The sequence below is a fragment of the Babylonia areolata genome, chromosome 35 (genome assembly GCF_041734735.1).
Source record: "Babylonia areolata isolate BAREFJ2019XMU chromosome 35, ASM4173473v1, whole genome shotgun sequence".
NCBI classification, from domain to species: Eukaryota; Metazoa; Mollusca; class Gastropoda; order Neogastropoda; family Buccinidae; genus Babylonia; species Babylonia areolata.
The window spans coordinates 23,576,268-23,601,667 of NC_134910.1; the positions used below are offsets into that span (position 1 = coordinate 23,576,268).

Below are 25,400 nucleotides of genomic sequence, written 5' to 3' on the forward strand. Positions count from 1 at the left end.
TGTGACAGCTTCAGAGAGAGAGAGAGAGAGAGAGAGGGAGAGAGAGAGATGTATATGTATGCAAATGAACAAACGGTGTGAAAAAAAAAACAAAAAAAAAAAACGGTGTGAGTGAATGGGGTGGGGTGTTCACCTGACGAACGGATGAGAGAAGTTCATCTGAAGTGTGTGCACACATGATGCGATGATGAGTCATCTGGCAACTCTATTCTTATTGATTGATTGATTGATTGATTGAATCAGTGAATCGTGTATTGAATAATCATTAATTGATTATCTTTGGGTGTTTTTTTGTAATTTTATTCATTTATCTATTTTCTTATTTAATGATGAATGGATGGTGACGCCAAGAGACAGCAGTGCTGGGTCATCTTGCAACTCTTTATTAATTAATTGCTTATCTATTTGTTTATTTATTTATTCATTTACTTGCTTGTTGATTTACTCATTCAGTCATTCATCTATCTCATTCATTCATTGATTCATTCTTTCACTCCTTCGTCCGTTTACTCTATTTGAGGGTATGTAACTGCTCGATTGGAATGCGATCGTAAAGACTGGTTGTCCCCCTTAAAGAAACACACACACACACACACACACACACACACACACACACACACACACACACACCAAGACAGACAAACAGACAGAGACAGAGGCAGACAGAGAAACAACACGAACTGGAACTGGATTGTTTTATTGAGGATTGTTTTACTGAGGATTGTTTTACTGAGGATTGTTTTATTGAGGATTGTTTTACTGAGGATTGTTTTACTGAGGATTGTTTTACTGAGGATTGTTTTATTGAGGATTGTTTTATTGAGGATTGTTTTACTGAGGATTGTTTTATTGAGGATTGTTTTACTGAGGATTGTTTTATTGAGGATTGTTTTACTGAGGATTGTTTTATTGAGGATTGTTTTATTGAGGATTGTTTTACTGAGGATTGTTTTATTGAGGATTGTTTTATTGAGGATAACAGGATAGCTACAGGCATCTGTCCCCATTGTCTTCACAACAAACAATGACAGCACGATGATCATTAAAACAATATCAGACAAAAACTTGTAACTTCGAGTTTTTTAAGTTATCAATAATCATTTCAACAACAACCCCCGCCCCCCCCCCCTCCACACACACACACACACACACACACACACAGAGTTTTTTTAAATGGTTATCAACTTGCAAAAGTTTAAATCATGTCCTTAACACAATAAAGCAAATCCAATAAAGTCTCAAATGAACAAGAAAAAAAAGGAAACTCAAAAAGTTACTTCTAAGCAAAACAGACTATAACAACACAGCCATGCTCTGGTGGTGATTAGGGAGAGACAGGGGCGGGGCAGAGCATTAGGGAGAGACAGGGGGCGGGGCAGAGCATTAGGGAGAGACAGGGGGCGGGGCAGAGCATTAGGGAGAGACAGGGGGCGGGGGAGAGCATTAGGGAGAGACACGGGGCGGGGGAGAGCATTAGGGAGAGACACGGGGCGGGGGAGAGCATTAACTTCTGGTGATTGGGGAGAGACAGGGGGCGGGGAGAGACAGGGGGCGGGGCAGAGCATTAGGGAGAGACAGGGGGCGGGGCAGAGCATTAGGGAGAGACAGGGGGCGGGGGAGAGCATTAGGGAGAGACACGGGGCGGGGGAGAGCATTAGGGAGAGACACGGGGCGGGGGAGAGCATTAGGGAGAGACAGGGGGCGGGGCAGAGCATTAACTTATGGTGATTGGGGAGAGACAGGGGGCGGGGCAGAGCATTAGGGAGAGACACGGGGCGGGGGAGAGCATTAACTTATGGTGATTGGGGAGAGACACGGGGCGGGGGAGAGCATTAACTTATGAGCATGGCGATTAATATCAAAACGAAAGCAACTGGTAATTGATGGTGGAGTACAACCAGATAATATGTTGAACTTGAAAACTGCTTTGTTATACTCGAGTTTCAGTTTCAATGGAAGAATGTCCAACGTTGCATAGTCTGTAAAGGAAGAAGAAGATTTTCAGTAAAACTAATTCCAGAGCACGTCTACATAGACTTAGCAGAGGTTTAAGTATTTTTGTTTGACAGATCCCAAATAGTGGATGCATAATTTACATGAGATTCAATGAAATGTTTAATCTTGGATAGCTGACATATCTTTTTAGAGAGAGTATTGCATATCACTCCTACATGCTCAGACCACGACAGGTTATTGTCAGTTACTACCCCTAAAACTTTATGGAACTCAGTTTCATCGATGTTTTTACCCTTGAAGAACAGGGGAAGACAAATACCAGACATGCTCTGATGCTGTTGTCTGGTGGTTATTATCATATATTGTTGTCTGGTGGTTATTATCATATATTTTGTGTGCAAGCTCTGACCATTCAACTAACTGATATTTGCAATCATGCCCTTTTGAATTACTAGTACGCAGGGTGTGTCATCTGCAAACACTTCACAGCGTGCTGTTAAAGACAGATGCAAATCGTGTTTGTAGGTGGAGAATTGTATGGGTCCCAGGACAGAACCCTGGGGTACACCATGCCTCATTGGCACAAGAGATTTTATGCCCATTGACCAGAGAAGATTTTATGCCCATTGACCAGCACCAGTTGTTCTCTTTTGTCTAGGAACAAGGAAATAAGTGCTAGTGTGTCACTTGATAGACCATACAGTTTAAGCTTTTTTCAGAAGAGTGTGGTCTATTACATCAAAGGCTTTGGCAAAATCAACAAAGACAACTCCAGTGATTTTATCATCGTTTATACTAGTAAGCCATTTATCAACAAAATTGGTTAGTGCAGTGTGACATGCGTGGTGTTTCCTAAATCCTGACTGGTTAGGGTGAAACAGATCAAATTTGTCAGAATGGCTAAGGAAATGCTTTCTTATGTGATTTTCGAAGAGTTTTAACATGTCCGATAAAACAGATAGAGGTCTATAGTTAGAAGGGTTAGTGCGGTAGATTTATGAAGCAGTATTACTTCAGCGATTTTGACTGCTTTTCGGGAAGTTGGTTTTTCCTTAAACATTGGTTAAAAACATGTACGAGTGTTTCAGAAATAACATGGGCAGCAGTTTGTTTTTAGAATTTTGCTGTCAATACCATCTAGTCCACGAGAGCCCGTTTGTTTCAAATGAATTAAAGCATTATAAACTTCATGAACGGACATAACTGGGATGTTCAGGTCAGAAGATATATGTTTTGAGGCATAAAATTCTTGTAACTTTTCAAGATTATTGAGTAAACATCTATCAGATCGTACTGTTGAATTAGCTATTTCACAAAAGAGTGAGTTAAGATCTTCTGGATTCAGATTAGTAACTAAGGTGGATTTTGCATTAGTCTCGAAAATACTTAATTTTTGCTAAAAGGTTTTAAATGATTGACAAGATTTCTCTGTTTCTTATATTCTTCCTCAGATCCTTCAGACAGAAAGAAGTCACGCAAAGTCATGACATCAACAAAGTGTTTGGACACAAAGCGAGACAGCGACACAGAGAGAGCGACACACACACAGAGACTGGGAGAGGGGGAAGAGAGAGGGAGAGAAGACAAGGCAAAGCAAGACAAAATAAGACGGGAAAAACCAAATGTTTATTTTGGGGTGACAAACACACCACTGTTCCCCTGATGCCACGCCCACTATGGATCCAAGACAACAGAAGACATGGTATTCTGCATTCATCACCTACACTATGGATTCAAGACAACAGAAGACATGATATTCTGCATTCATCACCTACACTATGGATTCAAGGACAATGTATTCTGCATTCATCACCTACACTATGGATTCAAGACAACAGAAGACATGGTACTCTGCATTCATCGCCTACACTATGGAACTTCAAGACAACAGAAGAATGGTATTCTGCAGTCATCACCTACACTATGGATTCAAGACAACAGAATACAGGATATTCTGCATTCATCACCTACACTATGGATTCAAGACAAGAGAAGACAGGATATTCTGCAGTCATCACCTACACCATGGATTCAAGACAACAGAAGACATGGTATTCTGCATTCATCACCTACACCATGGATCAGAGACAACAGAAGACATGGTATTCTGCATTCATCACCTACACCATGGATCAGAGACAACAGAAGACATGGTATTCTGCATTCATCACCTACACTATGGATTCAAGACAACAGAAGACATGGTATTCTGCATTCATCACCTACACTATGGATTCAAGACAACAGAAGACATGATATTCTGCAGTCATCACCTACACTATGGATTCAAGACAACAGAAGACATGGTATTCTGCATTCATCACCTACACTATGGATTCAAGACAACAGAAGACATGGTACTCTGCATTCATCGCCTACACTATGGATTCAAGACAACAGAAGACATGGTATTCTGCATTCATCACCTACACTATGGATTCAAGACAACAGAATACAGGATATTCTGCATTCATCACCTACACTATGGATTCAAGACAAGAGAAGACAGGATATTCTGCAGTCATCACCTACACCATGGATTCAAGACAACAGAAGACATGGTATTCTGCATTCATCACCTACACTATGGATCCAAGACAAGAGAAGACATAGTATTCTCCATTCATCACCTACACTATGGATTCAAGACAAGAGAAGACATGATATTCTGCATTCATCACCTACACTATGGATTCAAGACAACAGAAGACATGGTATTCTGCAGTCATCACCTACACTATGGATTCAAGACAACAGAAGACATGGTATTCTGCATTCATCACCTACACTATGGATTCAACACAAGAGAAGACAGGATATTCTGCATTCATCACCTACACTATGGATTCAAGACAACAGAAGACATGGTATTCTGCAGTCATCACCTACACTATGGATTCAAGACAACAGAAGACATGGTATTCTGCATTCATCACCTACACCATGGATCAGAGACAACAGAAGACATGGTATTCTGCAGTCATCACCTACACTATGGATTCAAGACAACAGAAGACATGGTATTCTGCATTCATCACCTACACTATGGATTCAAGACAACAGAAGACATGGTATTCTGCAGTCATCACCTACACTATGGATTCAGAGACAACAGAAGACATGGTATTCTGCATTCATCACCTACACTATGGATCAGAGACAACAGAAGACATGGTATTCTGCATTCATCACCTACACCATGGATCAGAGACAACAGAAGACATGATATTCTGCAGTCATCACCTACACTATGGATTCAAGACAACAGAAGACATGATATTCTGCAGTCATCACCTACACCATGGATCAGAGACAACAGAAGACATGATATTCTGCAGTCATCACCTACACTATGGATTCAAGACAACAGAAGACATGATATTCTGCAGTCATCACCTACACCTCGATAATCAACACCCCTCAGACACATACGCATGTAAACGTAAAATGTGGAGCGAGAGAGTCAGACAGACAGACAGACAGAGACAGACAGACACAGAGAGAGAGAAACAGAGACACACAGAGAGAGAGACAGACAGACAGAGAGACAGAGACCAACATGTGCATCAGACGGGAGAGTGATGAGGATGGGAATCAACAAAGGGCAGTAACTCACATGACGTAGGCAGTCCGTCACATGACAGTCACGTGATATGATTTCAAGCTGCAACACTGATCCCAATCACCATGGAATTAAATTGTATGATTAATTGTTTGTTTGTTTGTTTGTTTTTCCATCGTATATGATGAATCACCGGTGATCAGCCCAAGTGAACATGGACATGACAGTTATGGTTCTTTTCAATCATGACGTTGTTTGTTGATTGTCGGAGAGTCGGTCCTTGTATGACAATCATGCGTACGGCCATTACACCACAGTGTTCTCTCTGACCAAACCAACGTCCACACTGAAACAACAGATTAAAACATACGGACACAGAAGTAACAGAATACTGGAACAGAGCAGCGCAACCTGTGCTACAGATCCACTCACGTCACAGATCGGACACCAGCCACACACAGCATCAACACACCACTGACCATCGTCACTCTCTCCTTCATTCACATGGCTGGACAGACAGAAAGGAAGAACGGGAGGGAAGAAATAAGGAAGACAGGAAGAAATAAGGAAGGATGGAAGGAGACACGGAAGGAGGAAGGAAGGGAGGAAGGAAGGAAGGAAGGAGGGAAGGAAGGAAGAGGGAAGGAAGGAGGGAGGAAGGAAGGAAGAGGGAAGGAAGGAAGGAGGGAGGAAGGAGGGGAGGAAGGAATGAAGAGGGAAGGAAGGGAAGAAGGAAGGAGGGAGGAAGGAAGGAGGGAAGGAAGGAATGAAGAGGGAAGGAAGGGAAGAAGGAAGGAAGGAGGGAGGAAGGAAGGAAGAGGGAAGGAAGGAAGGAGGGAGGAAGGAAGGAGGGAATGAAGGAGGGAAGGAAGGAAGAAGGAAGGAAGGAGGGAGGAAGGAAGGAAGAGGGAAGGAAGGAAGGAGGGAAGGAAGGAATGAAGAGGGAAGGAAGGAGGGAAGGAAGGAATGAAGAGGGAAGGAAGGAAGGAGGAAGTGACAGCAGATGAAAAATTATCATCATCACTTTCATCATCATCGCTATCATCACGATCATCACTATCATATCATCATCACTTTCATCATCATTGCTATCATCACAATCATCACTATCATATCATCATCACTATCACCAACATTATTATCGTTATCATCATCATCATTTTTATTGAATGATGTCCAGTCAGTACAAGTGGTCATGGTGATGTTATGTCCAGTCAGAAACACAATGTTATGTTCGGTCAGAAACACACAGGGTTGAAATGTTATGTACATTCAGAAACAATGTTATGTCCGGTGAGAAACACAATGTTATGTCCAGTCAGAAACACAATGTTATGTCCGGTCAGAAACACACAAGTTGAAATGTTATGTCCAGTCAGAAACAATGTTATGTCCAGTCAGAAACACACAAGTTGAAATGTTATGTCCAGTCAGATACACAATGTTATGTCCGGTCAGAAACACAATGTTATGTCCGGTCAGAAACACACAAGTTGAAATGTTATGTCCAGTCAGATACACAATGTTATGTCCGGTCAGAAACACACAAGTTGAAATGTTATGTCCAGTCAGATACACAATGTTATGTCCGGTCAGAAACACACAAGTTGAAATGTTATGTCCAGTCAGATACACAATGTTATGTCCAGTCAGAAACACACAAGTTGAAATGTTATGTCCAGTCAGATACACAATGTTATGTCCAGTCAGATAAGGGAACAGCTGGCAGGCTGGTTTGGTGTTGCGATTTCCAATTGGTCAGAATCACAAAGTCACCATTTATTCATGAACATTCAGTTACAATCATACAGTAAATAATGAGCAATCATTTATAACCATAGCAGAATATACAATGAGGGGAAAAAAAAGAAATAAAATAAAATAAAACGCTGTGTGAATGATTATCAGAAGCAAAGAAGGGTTCACAAAAAGGTAATTTGTACCTTACCACTGTACCCACAGCTCAAAAGACAGACCTCCCTTCCCCCTCTGATGTAACCACAGCTCAAAACACAGACCCCCCTTTCCCCTCTGATGTAACCACAGCTCAAAACACAGACCCACCTTTCCCCTCTGATGTAACCACAGCTCAAAACACAGACCCACCTTTCCCCTCTGATGTAACCACAGCTCAAAACACAGACCCACATTTCCCTCTGATGTAACCACAGCTCAAAACACAGACCCACATTTCCCTCTGATGTAACCACAGCTCAAAACACAGACCCACATTTCCCCTCTGATGTAACCACAGCTCAAAACACAGACCCACATTTCCCTTGATGTACCCACAGCTCAAAACACAGACCCACTTTCCCTCTGATGTAACCACAGCTCAAAACACAGACCCCACAATTTCCCCTCTGATGTAACCACAGCTCAAAAACGAGACCACATTCCCTTGATGTAACACAGCTCAAAAACAGGACCCACCTTACCCTGAGAATAAAGCAAGTAAAAACACAGACACTTTCCTGAAGGTAACAAAGAAAAAACGAAGACGAATTCCCTTGATGGTAAGACAAAGTAAAGAACAGAAGAACAGAGAGAGGAGGAAGCAAGATGAAGAGAAGGAGGATGTGAGCAGGAATGAAAGAAGGAAGAAGGAGGAAGGACAGCACATGAAATTCCTCACTTGATCATCATCGCTACATCACGTCACACTACAAATCTCACCTTCTCATCTTGTATCACACACTCAACACTATCATATCCTCACTATCCCCTAACTTATCGTTAACCACAGCTCTTTATGAATCAGTCCATCATACGTGTCCATGTGATGTAATCCAGTCAAAACACAATGTACTTTCGTCCGAACACAGGGTTGAATGTTATTACATTCAAGAAGACAATGTTTCCGGTGAGAAACACACAATGTAGTCCAGCCAATACCACATGTTATGTCCGTCAAAACACACCATTTGAAACTTTATGTCCAGTCAGAACACAATGTAATGTCAGTCAGAACACTATCACATTGATTTGTCATCAGAACCACATGTTATGTCAGCAGATAGGAACCCAGCTTTTCGTTGATGGTACCAATGGTCAAACACAAGTACACCTTTATTCTGACTCGTTAATCCACAGTAATAAGAGCACTGACCCCACATTTCCCCTCTGATGTAACCACAGCTCAAAACACAGACCCACATTTCCCTCTGATGTAACCACAGCTCAAAAGACAGACCCACCTTTCCCCTCTGATGTAACCACAGCTCAAAAGACAGACCCACCTTTCCCCTCTGATGTAACCACAGCTCAAAAGACAGACCCACCTTCCCCCTCTGATGTAACCACAGCTCAAAAGACAGACCCACCTTTCCCCTCTGATGTAACCACAGCTCAAAAGACAGACCCACCTTTCCCCTCTGATGTAACCACAGCTCAAAAGACAGACCCACCTTTCCCCTCTGATGTAACCACAGCTCAAAACACAGACCCACCTTTCCCCTCTGATGTAACCACAGCTCAAAACACAGACCCACCTTTCCCCTCTGATGTAACCACAGCTCAAAACACAGACCCACATTTCCCCTCTGATGTAACCACAGCTCAAAACACAGACCCACCTTTCCCCTCTGATGTAACCACAGCTCAAAAGACAGACCCACCTTTCCCCTCTGATGTAACCACAGCTCAAAAGACAGACCCACCTTTCCCCTCTGATGTAACCACAGCTCAAAACACAGACCCACATTTCCCCTCTGATGTAACCACAGCTCAAAGACAGACCCACCTTTCCCCTCTGATGTAACCACAGCTCAAAGACAGACCCACCTTTCCCCTCTGTTGAAACTGTATATTTCCTGTAGGTTGTTACGTCATAGGGTTGTCAAGGAGTATGTGTATTTCCTGTGGGTTTTTATGTGATTGGTAGTGATGGAATATGTGTATTTCCTGTGGGTTTTTAGGTGATAGGCAGTGATGGAATATGTGTATTTCCTGTGGGTTTTTACGTCACAGGTAGTGATGGAATATGTGTATTTCCTGTAGGTTTTTACGTCATAGGTAGTGATGGAATATGTGTATTTCCTGTGGGTTTTTAGGTGATAGGTAGTGAAGGAATATGTGTATTTCCTGTGGGTTTTTACGTCACAGGTAGTGATGGAATATGTGTATTTCCTGTGGGTTTTTACGTCATAGGTAGTGATGGAATATGTGTATTTCCTGTGGGGTTTTACGTCACAGGTAGTGATGGAATATGTGTATTTCCTGTGGGTTTTTACGTCACAGGTAGTGAAGGAATATGTGCATTTCCTGTGGGTTTTTACGTCATAGGTAGTGAAGGAATATGTGTATTTCCTGTGGGTTTTTACGTCATAGATAGTGATGAAATATGTGTATTTCCTGTGGGTTTTTACGTCATAGGTAGTGAAGGAATATGTGCATTTCCTGTGGGTTTTTACGTTATAGATAGTGATGATGGAATATGTGTATTTCCTGTGGGTTTTTAGGTGATAGGTAGTGATGAACTTTGTGTATTTCCTGTGGGTTTTTACGTCATAGGTAGTGATGGAATATGTGCATTTCCTGTGGGTTTTTACGTCATAGGTAGTGATGGAATATGTGTATTTCCTGTGGGTTTTTAGGTGATTGGTAGTGAAGGAACTTTGTGTATTTCCTGTGGGTTTTTACGTCATAGGTAGTGATGGAATATGTGCATTTCCTGTGGGTTTTTACGTCATAGGTAGTGATGGAATATGTGTATTTCCTGTGGGTTTTTAGGTGATTGGTAGTGAAGGAATATGTGTATTTCCTGTGGGTTTTTACGTCACAGGTAGTGATGGAATATGTGTATTTCCTGTGGGGTTTTACGTCATAGGTAGTGAAGGAATATGTGTTATATCCTGTGGGTTTTTACGTAATAGGCAGTGATGGAATATGTGTTATATCCTGTGGGTTTTTACGAAATAGGTAGTGATGGAATGTGTGGGTGTTAACCACACACCCCCCCAGCCTGCTGCACCCCCCACCCCCAACCCTCCCACAGCACACCCCCTCCCTCTCAAGCGGGCGAGGTCTTGCTGTAGGACACCAGGTGGCTGCTCTCCTTGACAGGACTCCTGTTTGACTCGCCGTCCTGCTGCCGCCAGCCTGTGGCAATCTCCTCGATGGTGCGGCCCTTGGTCTCGGGCAGGTAGAGGAAGAGGAGGATGAGGAAGAGGAGGAGGAGGCCAGTGAACGGCAGGAAGGTGAAGTTACCCAGCCCCTTCTGTCAACCACACGTCATCCATCCGTCATCATCATCATCATCATCATCTTCATCGTCATCATCATCCCTAAGTCATCGTCATCTTCAACATCATCATCCCTAAGGCATTGTCATCGTCATCATCATCGTCATCATCATCGTCATCACCATCCCCCAGTCATCATCATCATCGTCATCCCTAAGTCATCATCATCATCATCATCATCATCCCTAAGTCATCATCATCATCATCATCATCATCATCATCTCTGAGGTACTGTCATCGTCATTATCATCGTCATCACCATCCCCCAGTCATCATCATCATCATCATCATCCCTCAGTCGTCATCGTCGTCATCATCATCATCATCATCACCATCATTATCATCCCTCGGTCACCATCCTCCTCCTCCTCCTCATCTTCTTCTCCATCATCATCATCATCATCATCATCATCATCCGTCAGTCACCATCAGCAGCAGCATCATCAATTCATTCTTTTGTGCGTGAATCAAAGGTGGAATCTACACACCACACATGTGAACACAAACATCTGTACATTACGTGTATGAAGGGGAAGGTGTGACCCAAACACCTGTAATTACCTGTATGAAGGGGAAGGTGTGACCAAAACACCTGTAATTACCTGTATGAAGGGGAAGGTGTGACCAAAACACCTGTATTTTACCTGTATGAAGGGGAAGGTGTGACCAAAACAGCTGTATTTTACCTGTATGAAGGGGAAGGTGTGACCAAAACAGCTGTATTTTACCTGTATGAAGGGGAAGGTGTGACCAAAACACCTGTAATTACCTGTATGAAGGGGAAGGCGTGACCAAAACAGCTGTATTTTACCTGTATGAAGGAGAAGGCGTGACCAAAACAGCTGTATTTTACCTGTATGAAGGGGAAGGCATGACCAAAACAGCTGTATTTTACCTGTATGAAGGGGAAGGCGTGACCAAAACAGCTGTATTTTACCTGTATGAAGGGGAAGGTGTGACCCAAACACCTGTAATTACCTGTATGAAGGGGAAGGTGTGACCAAAACACCTGTAATTACCTGTATGAAGGGGAAGGCATGACCAAAACAGCTGTATTTTACCTGTATGAAGGGGAAGGCGTGACCAAAACAGCTGTATTTTACCTGTATGAAGGGGAAGGCATGACCAAAACAGCTGTATTTTACCTGTATGAAGGAGAAGGCGTGACCAAAACAGCTGTATTTTACCTGTATGAAGGGGAAGGTGTGACCAAAACGGCTGTATTTTACCTGTATGAAGGGGAAGGTGTGACCAAAACAGCTGTATTTTACCTGCATGAAGGGGAAGGTGTGACCAAAACAGCTGTATTTTACCTGTATGAAGGGGAAGGTGTGACCAAAACAGCTGTATTTTACCTGTATGAAGGGGAAGGTGTGACCAAAACACCTGTAATTACCTGTATGAAGGGGAAGGTGTGACCAAAACGGCTGTATTTTACCTGTATGAAGGGGAAGGTGTGACCAAAACAGCTGTATTTTACCTGTATGAAGGGGAAGGTGTGACCAAAACACCTGTATTTTACCTGTATGAAGGGGAAGGTGTGACCAAAACACCGGTTCATTACCACTATGAAGGGGAAAAACGGCTGTATTTTACCTGTATGAAGGGGAAGGTGTATCCCACCAGGAAGTTGGCCACCCAGTTCACCAGCACGGACACACTGATGGCTGCAGAGCGAGGTCCTTGAGAAAACAGCTCCGCCACGATCAGCCAGGGAATTGAACCTGAAACACCGTCCTCACTGTCACCACCCTCAATCACTGTGGTCGGCAAAAAGAAAGTGTCCCCATACCTCTTACCATCATTCAGGGAATTGAACCTGAAACACCGTCCTCACTGTCACCACCCTCAATCACTGTGGTCGGCAAAAAGAAAGTGTCCCCATACCTCTTACCATCATTGCGGGAATCAACCCTGAAACACCGTCCTCACTGTAACTGCTTTCACACAACGGTTGGTTTAGTTTGATTTGTGTTTCATTTGGTTTGGGTTGGGTTAGGGTGGGTTGGGTTGGTTTGTGCTTGTTTGGTTTGGTTGGGTTGGGTTGGTTTGTGCTTGTTTGGTTTGGTTGGTTGGGTTGGGTTTGGTTGGTTTGTGCTTGTTTGGTTTGGGTTGGTTTGTGCTTGTTTGGTTTGGTTGGTTTGGTTGGGTTGGGTTGGTTTGTGCTTGTTTGGTTTGGTTGGTTGGGTTGGGTTGGGTTGGTTTGTGCTTGTTTGGTTTGGTTGGGTTGGGTTGGTTTGTGCTTGTTTGGTTTGGTTGGGTTGGGTTGGTTTGTGCTTGTTTGGTTTGGTTGGGTTGGGTTGGTTTGTGCTTGTTTGGTTTGGTTGGGTTGGGTTGGTTTGTGCTTGTTTGGTTTGGTTGGGTTGGGTTGGTTTGTGCTTGTTTGGTTTGGTTGGGTTGGGTTGGTTTGTGCTTGTTTGGTTTGGTTGGGATGGGTTGGGTTGGGTTGATTTGGCTTGGTTTGTGCTTGTTTGTTTTGGTTGGGTATGGCTGGGTTGGTTTGTGCTTGTTAGGTTTGGTTGGGTTGGGTTTGGTTGGGTTGGGTTTGGTTGATTTGGCTTGGTTTGTGCTTGTCTGGTTTGGTTTGGTTGGGTTTGGTTGGGTTGGGTTTGTTTGGGTTGGTTTGTGCTTGCTGGGTTTGTTGGGTTTGGTTGGGTTGATTTGTGCTTGTTTGGTTTGGTTTAGCTGGGTTGGGTTGGGTTGATTTGGTTCACGTTGGTTTGTTGATTGGTTGCTTGACTCATCTGGTTCACTGGTTGGATGGGTGGTTGTTGATTGGTTGGAAGAATGATGGATGGATGCATAGGTGATGGATGGATAGGTGACGGATGGATGGGTGGAAGATACTGCTTTAACCACTCACCGGGTCCCAGAGCAAAGAAGACAACGAAGATCAAGGAGACAACAATGCTGGCCACTTTAAACCACTGCACTTCGTCCTGTGAACACACACACATACCATAATGAGAAGAAGATGAAAACAAACTGGTTCAGTTAAGAGCAGAATTATTACTTCAAATGATAAATGTACGTAACAATGCAGCCAATCTTACTGGCCACACCCCAGTGCCCTCCTGGCCACTCCCCTGTGCCCTCCTGGCCACACCCCAGTGCCCTCCTGGCCACTCCCCTGTGCCCTCCTGGCCACACCCCAGTGCCCTCCTGGCCACTCCCCTGTGCCCTCCTGGCCACACCCCAGTGCCCTCCTGGCCACTCCCCTGTGCCCTCAAGGCCACTCCCCTGTGCCCTCAAGGCCACACCCACATCCTCAAAGCCAACCCTACATACACTCAATGGCCACACCCACACCCTCAAAGCCACCCCTATATCCTCTCTAGGCCACACCCACTAACGTATCCTCAAGGCCACACCCAAGTATCATCAAAGTCACAACCACATATCTTCAAGATCATACAGTCAAACCACAATACCCTGAATGCCACACCTACACCCTCAAGGACGTTTCCCCATATCTCAAAGTCACACCTACATTTCTTGAGGTCAAAACTACATACACTCAAGGCAACACCATAATAAATTATCTCAAGGCCACACCCTTCAATGCCACAGTAATTTCAAAGCCACACCCACATACCCTCAAGGCTACACCCACACACCATCCAGACCACACCCAACACCCTCATGGCTACACATCCATACCCTCAAGGCCACACCCACATCCTGAAAGCCACACCCACATACCTCAAGTCTACACCCACATCCTCTGAAAGCCATCCACATGCCCTCAAGGCCACACCCACAAGGCCACACCCACATACCTAACAGCCACACCCATACCCTTAAAGTCACACCCACATCTCTGAAAGCCACACCCACATACCCTCAAGGTCACTCATACTTTTGAAAGCCACACCTACATACCCTGACAGCCACACCCACATACCCTCAGGGCCAGCAGCACAGTGATGAGGATGCTGAACACCAGCATGCCACCCAGACCAATCAGATGCAGCGTTCTGCGCCCCGCCCGGTCCATGAGGGGGATGGTGATGAGGGTCATGACCACCATCACCCCTCCCACTCCACTCGTCGCGTGCGTCGCTGCTGCTGCGTCCAGCCCTGCTCCCTTGAAGAGACTGGCAGAGTAGTAGAAGATCTGCACACACACGGGGGCAGTGGGGAGTGGGCGGGGCGGGGGGGGAGGGGGGGGCGGTGTCATTCATTTCACCCTGCCCATTTATCTAGCCCCGCCTCTTGAGGAGACTGGCTGAGTAGTTGAAGATCTGAACACTTGGGTGAACAAAGTTATCTGGCCCTGCCTCAGTGAAGCGACCAGCAAGGCAGTACATATGGTCTGCACACACTGGACTGACATGTGCTCTGCTCTACCCCATTGAAAAAGATAACTGAGGAGTAAACCTGCACCAGAGATCAGACTGACAGCCATTCACTTAACCTCACCCATTTTCAGCCCTGTCCACTTGAAAACACTGTTTGAGTAGTTGAAGATCTGCACACATAGATTGGATTGACAGTGCCATCTATTTAACCTCATCCATTTATTCAGCCCAACCCCCTTGGACAGAATGGCTCAGTTGTAGATCCGCACACATGGGTTGCCATGACAATGTCATTTATCAAGCTCCACCCATTTATTTAGCTCCTTTCCCTTGAGGGGACTGGCTGAGTGGCAGCAGATCTGCATACATGCACAGGATTGACCACGTGATTGACACAGCCCCACCCCCTTGTGTCACTGATTGACATAACTCTGCCCCCTTGTGTCACTGACATAGCCCCGCCCCTTCGAGTCACCAATTGACATAGCCCCACCCCCTTGTGTCACTGATTGACATAACTCTGCCCCCTTGTGTCACTGATTGACATATCCCCACTCCCTTGTGTCACTAACATAGCCCCACCCCTTTGAGTCACTGATTGATATAGTCCACCCTCTTGTGTCACTGATTGACATATCCCCGCCCCCTTGTGTCAGACGGACATATCCCCGCCCCTTGTGTCACACAGACATACACACACACACACAGACACAGAAAAACGTCTGACCCCATTGATGCCGGACAGTTGCTGGGAGAGGTGCATGACAACACTGATCATCAGAGGTCTCCTCAGAGCTCGGGTCGTGAACAGCGTCAGCAGACTGACCTGTGGCCACACACACACACACACACACACACACACACACACACAATAAGAAACGAAAAAAAGAAATATGTGTGTATGTTAACCGTTTCATCGATTGCTCGCTCACATTTGAACCATAGTTACAGTACCAGGAACAGCATTAACAGCAAAGCTCAGAATGAAGCGAGCAGTAATATCTTCTGCCACATGCAGCGAAAACAGCACAGGAAACAGAAACAGCAAGAGCAGGAGAGGGGGGGACAAGGAGAGGGGGGAGGACGACGAGAGGGGGGGAAGAGGGAGGAGGACGAGGAGAAGGAGGAGAGGGGGAGGACGAGGAGAGGGGGGAGGACGAGGAGAGGGGGGAGGAGAGAGGGAGGAGAGGGGGAGGAGAGGGGGAGGACGAGGAGAGGGAGGAGAGAGGGGGGAGGACGAGGAGAGGGAGGAGAGAGGGGGGAGGACGAGGAGAGGGAGGGGACGAGGAGAGGGAAGAGAGAGGGAGGAGGACGAGGAGGGGGAGGAGGACGAGGAGAGGGAGGAGAGAGGGAGGAGGACGAGGAGAGGGGGGAGGACGAGGAGAGGGAGGGGACGAGGAGAGGGAGGAGAGAGGGAGGAGGACGAGGAGAGGGAGGAGGACGAGGAGAGGGGGGAGAGAGGGAGGAGGACGAGGAGAGGGGGGAGGACGAGGAGAGGGAGGGGACGAGGAGAGGGAGGAGAGAGGGAGGAGGACGAGGAGAGGGGGAGGACGAGGAGAGGGAGGAGAGAGGGGGGAGGACGAGGAGAGGGAGGAGGACGAGGAGAGGGGGAGGACGAGGAGAGGGAGGAGAGAGGGAGGAGGACGAGGAGAGGGAGGAGAGAGGGAGGAGGACGAGGAGAGGGGGGAGAGAGGGGGGAGGACGAGGAGAGGGGGGAGGACGAGGAGAGGGGGGGAGAGAGGGGGGAGGACGAGGAGAGGGAGGGGACGAGGAGAGAGGGAGGAGGACGAGGAGAGGGAGGAGAGAGGGAGGAGGACGAGGAGAGGGAGGAGGACGAGGAGAGGGGGAGGACGAGGAGAGGGAGGAGAGAGGGAGGAGGACGAGGAGAGGGAGGAGAGAGGGGGGAGGACGAGGAGAGGGAGGAGAGAGGGAGGAGGACGAGGAGAGGAGGGAGGACGAGGAGAGGGAGGAGAGAGGGAGGAGGACGAGGAGAGGGAGGAGGACGAGGAGAGGGAGGAGAGAGGGAGGAGGACGAGGAGAGGGGGGAGAGAGGGAGGAGGACGAGGAGAGGGGGGAGAGAGGGGGGAGGACGAGGAGAGGGAGGAGAGAGGGGGGAGGACGAGGAGAGGGAGGAGGACGAGGAGAGGGAGGAGAGAGGGGGGAGGACGAGGAGAGGGGGAGGACGAGGAGAGGGAGGAGAGAGGGAGGAGGACGAGGAGAGGGAGGAGGACGAGGAGAGGGAGGAGGACGAGGAGAGGGAGGAGAGAGGGGGGAGGACGAGGAGAGGGAGGAGAGAGGGAGGAGGACGAGGAGAGGGGGGAGGACGAGGAGAGGGAGGAGAGAGGGAGGAGGACGAGGAGAGGGAGGAGGACGAGGAGAGGGAGGAGAGAGGGAGGAGGACGAGGAGAGGGGGGAGGACGAGGAGAGGGGGAGGACGAGGAGAGGGAGGAGAGAGGGAGGAGGACGAGGAGAGGGGGGAGGACGAGGAGAGGGAGGAGAGAGGGAGGAGGACGAGGAGAGGGAGGAGGACGAGGAGAGGGAGGAGGACGAGGAGAGGGAGGAGAGAGGGGGGAGGACGAGGAGAGGGAGGAGAGAGGGAGGAGGACGAGGAGAGGGGGGAGGACGAGGAGAGGGAGGAGAGAGGGAGGAGGACGAGGAGAGGGAGGAGGACGAGGAGAGGGAGGAGAGAGGGAGGAGGACGAGGAGAGGGAGGAGGACGAGGAGAGGGAGGAGAGAGGGGGGAGGACGAGGAGAGGGAGGAGAGAGGGAGGAGGACGAGGAGAGGGAGGAGGACGAGGAGAGGGAGGAGAGAGGGGGGAGGACGAGGAGAGGGAGGAGAGAGGGAGGAGGACGAGGAGAGGGGGGAGGACGAGGAGAGGGAGGAGAGAGGGGGGAGGACGAGGAGAGGGAGGAGAGAGGGGGGAGGACGAGGAGAGGGAGGGGACGAGGAGAGGCAGGGGACGAGGAGAGGGAGGAGAGAGGGAGGAGGACGAGGAGAGGGGGGAGGACGAGGAGAGGGAGGAGAGAGGGGGGAGGACGAGGAGAGGGAGGAGAGAGGGGGGAGGACGAGGAGAGGGGGAGGACGAGGAGAGGGAGGAGGACGAGGAGAGGGAGGAGGACGAGGAGAGGGAGGAGAGAGGGAGGAGGACGAGGAGAGGGGGGAGGACGAGGAGAGGGAGGAGAGAGGGAGGAGGACGAGGAGAGGGAGGAGGACGAGGAGAGGGAGGAGGACGAGGAGAGGGAGGAGAGTGGGGGGAGGACGAGGAGAGGGAGGAGAGAGGGAGGAGGACGAGGAGAGGGGGGAGGACGAGGAGAGGGAGGAGAGAGGGAGGAGGACGAGGAGAGGGAGGAGGACGAGGAGAGGGAGGAGAGAGGGAGGAGGACGAGGAGAGGGAGGAGGACGAGGAGAGGGAGGAGAGAGGGGGGAGGACGAGGAGAGGGAGGAGAGAGGGAGGAGGACGAGGAGAGGGAGGAGGACGAGGAGAGGGAGGAGAGAGGGGGGAGGACGAGGAGAGGGAGGAGAGAGGGAGGAGGACGAGGAGAGGGGGGAGGACGAGGAGAGGGAGGAGAGAGGGGGGAGGACGAGGAGAGGGAGGAGAGAGGGGGGAGGACGAGGAGAGGGAGGGGACGAGGAGAGGCAGGGGACGAGGAGAGGGAGGAGAGAGGGAGGAGGACGAGGAGAGGGGGGAGGACGAGGAGAGGGAGGAGAGAGGGGGGAGGACGAGGAGAGGGAGGAGAGAGGGGGGAGGACGAGGAGAGGGAGGGGACGAGGAGAGGCAGGGGACGAGGAGAGGGAGGAGAGAGGGAGGAGGACGAGGAGAGGGAGGAGAGAGGGGGGAGGACGAGGAGAGGGAGGGGACGAGGAGAGGGAGGGGACGAGGAGAGGGACGAGGAGAGGGAGGGGACGAGGAGAGGGAGGAGAGTGGGAGGAGGACGAGGAGAGGGAGGAGGACGAGGAGAGGGAGGAGAGAGGGAGGAGGACGAGGAGAGGGAGGAGAGAGGGAGGAGGACGAGGAGAGGGAGGAGGACGAGGAGAGGGAGGAGAGAGGGGGGAGGACGAGGAGAGGGAGGAGAGAGGGAGGAGAGAGGGGGGAGGACGAGGAGAGGGAGGAGGACGAGGAGAGGGAGGAGAGAGGGGGGAGGACGAGGAGAGGGAGGAGAGAGGGAGGAGGATGAGGAGAGGGAGGAGAGAGGGAGGAGGATGAGGAGAGGGAGGAGGACGAGGAGAGGGAGGAGAGAGGGAGGAGGATGAGGAGAGGGAGGAGGACGAGGAGAGGGAGGAGAGAGGGAGGAGGACGAGGAGAGGCAGGGGACGAGGAGAGGGAGGAGAGAGGGGGGAGGAGAGAGGGAGGAGGACGAGGAGAGGGAGGAGAGAGGGAGGAGGACGAGGAGAGGGAGGAGAGAGGGAGGAGGATGAGGAGAGGCAGGGGACGAGGAGAGGGAGGGGACGAGGAGAGGGAGGAGAGAGGGAGGAGGACGAGGAGAGGGAGGAGAGAGGGAGGAGGATGAGGAGAGGCAGGGGACGAGGAGAGGGAGGAGAGAGGGAGGAGGACGAGGAGAGGGAGGAGAGAGGGAGGAGGATGAGGAGAGGGAGGGGAGAGGGAGGAGGATGAGGAGAGGGAGGGGACGAGGAGAGGGGGGAGAGAGGGAGGAGGACGAGGAGAGGGAGGGGACGAGGAGAGGGAGGAGAGAGGGAGGAGGACGAGGAGAGGGAGGGGACGAGGAGAGGGAGGAGAGAGGGAGGAGGACGAGGAGAGGGGAAGCGTGGGAACAGCACAAGTACTGGAGGGGATGGGGGGGGGGGGGGTTCAGAACAACAATGGTAAAGTCCTGCCAGTTGGTGAAAACCTGGTAAACAGCAGCAATGGTAGTTGGTGAAAACCTGGTAAACAGCAGCAATGGTGAAAACCTGGTAAACAGCAGCAATGTTGTTGGTGAAAACCTGGTAAACAGCAGCAATGGTAGTTGGTGAAAACCTGGTAAACAGCAGCAATGGTAATTGGTGAAAACCTGGTAAACAGCAGCAATGGTAGTTGGTGAAAACCTGGTAAACAGCAGCAATGGTGAAAACCTGGTAAACAGCAGCAATGTTGTTGGTGAAAACCTGGTAAGTAAAGAGTGGTAACTCTCTCCATTCACAAGGTACACAACTTCAAGTCGATGCTGCTTACACTACCGATTCTGCTAGCACACAAGTAAATAAAAGGTACATTGGAACAAACCCAGACACTTCTTCGGAAAACACAGAAAGCGCCGGGCCTGTCTTTATACCGATCATTTGGCATGTGCACCCAGCAGCATGACAGGCGAAATGTGCAAACACAAATCAGCTTTTATTCAAGACTGGCACAGCCTCTTTAATCCTGAACAAGCCACACAGAACACACGGACAATACAGAACAAACATGATTGCCTCGGTGGTTTTTCGACTTGAAATGAATAAACACTGAGGCCAGTAGATCAAATGATTAACAAACCGTAAAAGTGGTAACTGTCTCCATTCACAAGGTTCTGTGTGACCTGTTCCGGATAAAAAGGCTATGCCAGTCTTGATTAAAAGCTAATTTGTGCTTGTACATTTCTTGTCATTGCTGCTGTGTGCACATGTCAAATGATCGGTACAGACTCAGAGACAGACAAACAGACAGAGAGCCTGACAGACAGACAGAGAGACAGACAGTCAAACAGACAGACAGACAGAGCGCCTGACAGACAGACAGACAGACAGAGAGCCTGACAGACAGACAGAGAGACAGACAGAGAGACAGACAGTCAGACAAACAGACAGACAGACAGAGCGCCTGACTGACAGACAGACAGACAGACAGCACCTTGGGTTCAGCATCTTGCTGTACAGCCTCAGCCTTCATCTCGTCAATGTCTGTCTGAACGTCATCCGTCCCTCGGAGTACACGTAGTGCTGTGTACATCACACATCACACACCACATCACATCACATCACACATCACACATCACATCAAACATCACACCACACACATCACATCACATCACACATCACATCACACGTCACACCACACATCACATCACACACCACACCACACATCACACATCACACCACATCACACATCACACCACACATCACACCACACCACACCACACATCACACCACACATCACACATCACACCACACATCACACCACACATCACACCACACCACACATCACATCACACACCACATCACACATCACACCACACACCACACACCACACATCACACACCACACATCACACACCACACACCACACATCACACACCACACATCACACACCACACATCACACACCACACATCACACACAACACATCACACACCACATATCACACACCACACATCACAAACCATGCATCACACACCACACATCACACACCACACATCACACATCACACACCACACACCACATATCACACACCACACATCACACACCACACATCACACACCACACATCACACACCACATATCACACACCACACATCACACACCACACACCACACATCACACACCACACATCACACACCACATATCACACACCACATATCACACACCACACATCACAAACCACACATCACACACCACACATCACACACAACACATCACACACCACATATCACACACCACACATCACAAACCATGCATCACACACCACACATCACACACCACACATCACACACATCACACACCACACATCACACACCACACATCACACACCACATCACACATCACACCACACATCACACACCACACACCAGACACCACACATCACACACTACGCATCACACACCACACACCACACATCACACATCACACACCACACACCACACATCACACACCACACCTCAAACACCACACATGACACATCACACCTCAAACACCACACATCACACATCACACACCACACACCACACATCACACACAACACATCACACACCACATATCACACACCACACATCACACACCACATATCACACACCACATATCACAAACCACACATCACACACCACACATCACACACAACACATCACACACCACACATCACACACCACACCTCACAAACCATGCATCACACACCACACATCACACACCACATCACACACCACATCACACATCACACCACACATCACACACCAGACACCACACATCACACACTACGCATCACACACCACACACCACACATCACACACCACACATCACACACCACACATCACACACCACACATGACACATCACACCTCAAACACCACACATCACACACCACACATCACACACAACACATCACACACCACACACAACACATCACACACCACATATCACACACCACACATCACAAACCATGCATCACACACCACACATCACACACCACACATCACACCCCACATCACACACCACACCACACATCACACCACACATCACACACCACACACCACACATCACAAACCACACATCACACACCACACATCACACACAACACATCACACACCACATATCACACACCACACATCACAAACCATGCATCACACACCACACATCACACACCACACATCACACACCACATCACACATCACACCACACATCACACACCACACACCAGACACCACACATCACACACTACGCATCACACACCACACACCACACATCACACATCACACACCACACATCACACACCACACATCACACACCACACCTCAAACACCACACATGACACATCACACCTCAAACACCACACATCACACATCACACACCACACACCACACATCACACACAACACATCACACACCACATATCACACACAACACATCACACACCACATATCACACACCACACATCACACCTCAAACACCACACATCACACATCACACACCACACACCACACATCACACACTACGCATCACACACCACACACCACACATCACACACCACACACCACACATCACACACCACACATCACACACCACACACTACGCATCACACACCACACATCACACACCACACATCACACACCACATCACACATCACACCACACATCACACACCACACACCAGACACCACACATCACACACTACGCATCACACACCACACACCACACATCACACCTCAAACACCACACACCACACATCACACACCACACATCACACACCACACATCACACACCAAACATCACACACAACACATCACACACCACACATCACACACCACACCTCAAACACCACACATGACACATCACACCTCAAACACCACACATCACACACCACACACCACACATCACACATCACACCTCAAACACCACACACCACACATCACACCTCAAACACCACACATCACACCTCAAACACCACATCACACACCACACATCACACATCACACCTCAAACACCACACATCACACACCACACAACACACACCACACACCACACATCACACATCACACCTCAAACACCACACACCACACCACACATCACACACCACACATCACACACCACACATCACACCTCAAACACCACATCACACACCACACATCACACACTACACATCACACATCACACCTCAAACACCACATCACACACCACACATGACAGACCTCTCTCCCCTCTCCCCCTCTCTCTCCCCTCTCCCCCGTCCCCACCTTGCCAGGCCTGTTGTTCAGACTTCTTGGTGATCAGCAGGTAGCGAGGACTGTCCGGACACAGCAGGAACAACACCAGCTGGATTCCACACGGCACCACTGTCACTCCTGACCACACAGGACGCCATCACATCACACACTGACACACGTCATCACACACCGACATGTGGCATCATCACACACTGACATGTGGCGTCATCACACAAACCAATTCGTGACGTCATCATATAACCAACACATGACGTCATCACGAACCAACACATGACGTCATCACATATTGACACGTATGGTCATCACATACTAACAGATGAATTCGTGACACACTGATGCAGACGTCACGACATGGTGAAACATGTAATCATGACACACTGTATCGCACAAGGCGACGTGACACATCAACACATTGCATTGCACAAGGTGACAGGACACACCGCACCGCACAAGGTGACATGACACAGCGACACACTGTACCGCACCAGATGACATGACACAGTGACACACTGCACCACACCAGGTGACATGACACAGTGACACACTGTACCGCACCAGATGACATGACACAGTGACACACTTCACCATACAAGGCGATATGACACTGCACCGCACAAGGCGACATGACACACTGCACCGCACAAGGTGACATGACACACTGCACCGCACAAGGCGACATGAAACACTGCACCGCACAAGACATGACACACTGCACCGCACAAGACGTGACACACTCCACCGCACAAGACATGACACACTGCACCGCACAAGGCGACATGACACACTGCACCGCACAAGACATGACACACTGCACCGCACAAGGCGACATGAAACACTGCACCGCACAACGTGACATGACTCACTGCACCGCACAAGACATGACACACTGCACCGCACAAGGCGACATGAAACACTGCACCGCACAACGTGACATGACACACTGCACCGCACAAGACATGACACACTGCACCGCACAAGGCGACTTAAAACACTGCACCGCACAACGTGACATGACACACTGCACCGCACAAGGCGACATGACACACTGCACCGCACAAGGCGACATGACACACTGCACCGCACAACGTGACATGACACACTGCACCGCACAAGGCGACATGAAACACTGCACCGCACAACGTGACATGACTCACTGCACCGCACAAGACATGACACACTGCACCGCACAAGGCGACATGACACACTGCACCGCACAAGACATGACACACTGCACCGCACAAGACATGACACACTGCACCGCACAAGACATGACACACTGCACCGCACAAGACATGACACATGACACACTGCACTGCACAAGACATGACACACTGCACCGCACAAGACATGACACACTGCACCGCACAAGACATGACACATGACACACTGCACCGCACAAGACATGACACACTGCACCGCACAACGTGACATGACACACTGCACCGCACAACGTGACATGACACACTGCACCGCACAAGACATGACACACTGCACCGCACAAGACATGACACACTGCACCGCACAAGGCGACATGACACACTGCACCGCACAAGGCGACATGAAACACTGCACCGCACAAGACATGACACACTGCACCACACAAGACATGACACAGCTAACGTGACAGGAAGAAAGTGAGCACACGCTGGAAACAGATGTGCCTGTGCCGAAAACAAAAACAAATAAACAAACAAAAACAAAACAAAAAACCTA

General features: G+C 49.0%; 1 protein-coding gene across 4 annotated transcripts in view; it reads right to left on the reverse strand.

Moving 5' to 3' along the window:
• Nucleotides 1-9,015: 9,015 nt before the first annotated feature.
• LOC143277844 (solute carrier family 2, facilitated glucose transporter member 1-like) overlaps nt 9,016-25,400 on the reverse strand; it is a 47,215-nt gene continuing 30,830 nt past the window's right edge. For 3 of the 4 annotated variants that reach the window (XM_076582759.1, XM_076582758.1, XM_076582757.1), the window contains 7 exons: nt 23,697-23,804; nt 20,894-20,982; nt 15,790-15,888; nt 14,666-14,878; nt 13,625-13,700; nt 12,358-12,485; nt 9,016-10,736 (listed from right to left, as the gene is read on the reverse strand). In XM_076582759.1, the coding sequence (XP_076438874.1) occupies nt 10,530-10,736; nt 12,358-12,485; nt 13,625-13,700; nt 14,666-14,878; nt 15,790-15,888; nt 20,894-20,982; nt 23,697-23,804 (920 nt within the window). In that variant the 3' untranslated portion in view covers nt 9,016-10,529. The remainder of the gene's footprint in view (nt 10,737-12,357; nt 12,486-13,624; nt 13,701-14,665; nt 14,879-15,789; nt 15,889-20,893; nt 20,983-23,696; nt 23,805-25,400) is intronic. The other variant, XR_013053793.1, reaches the window with a different exon arrangement.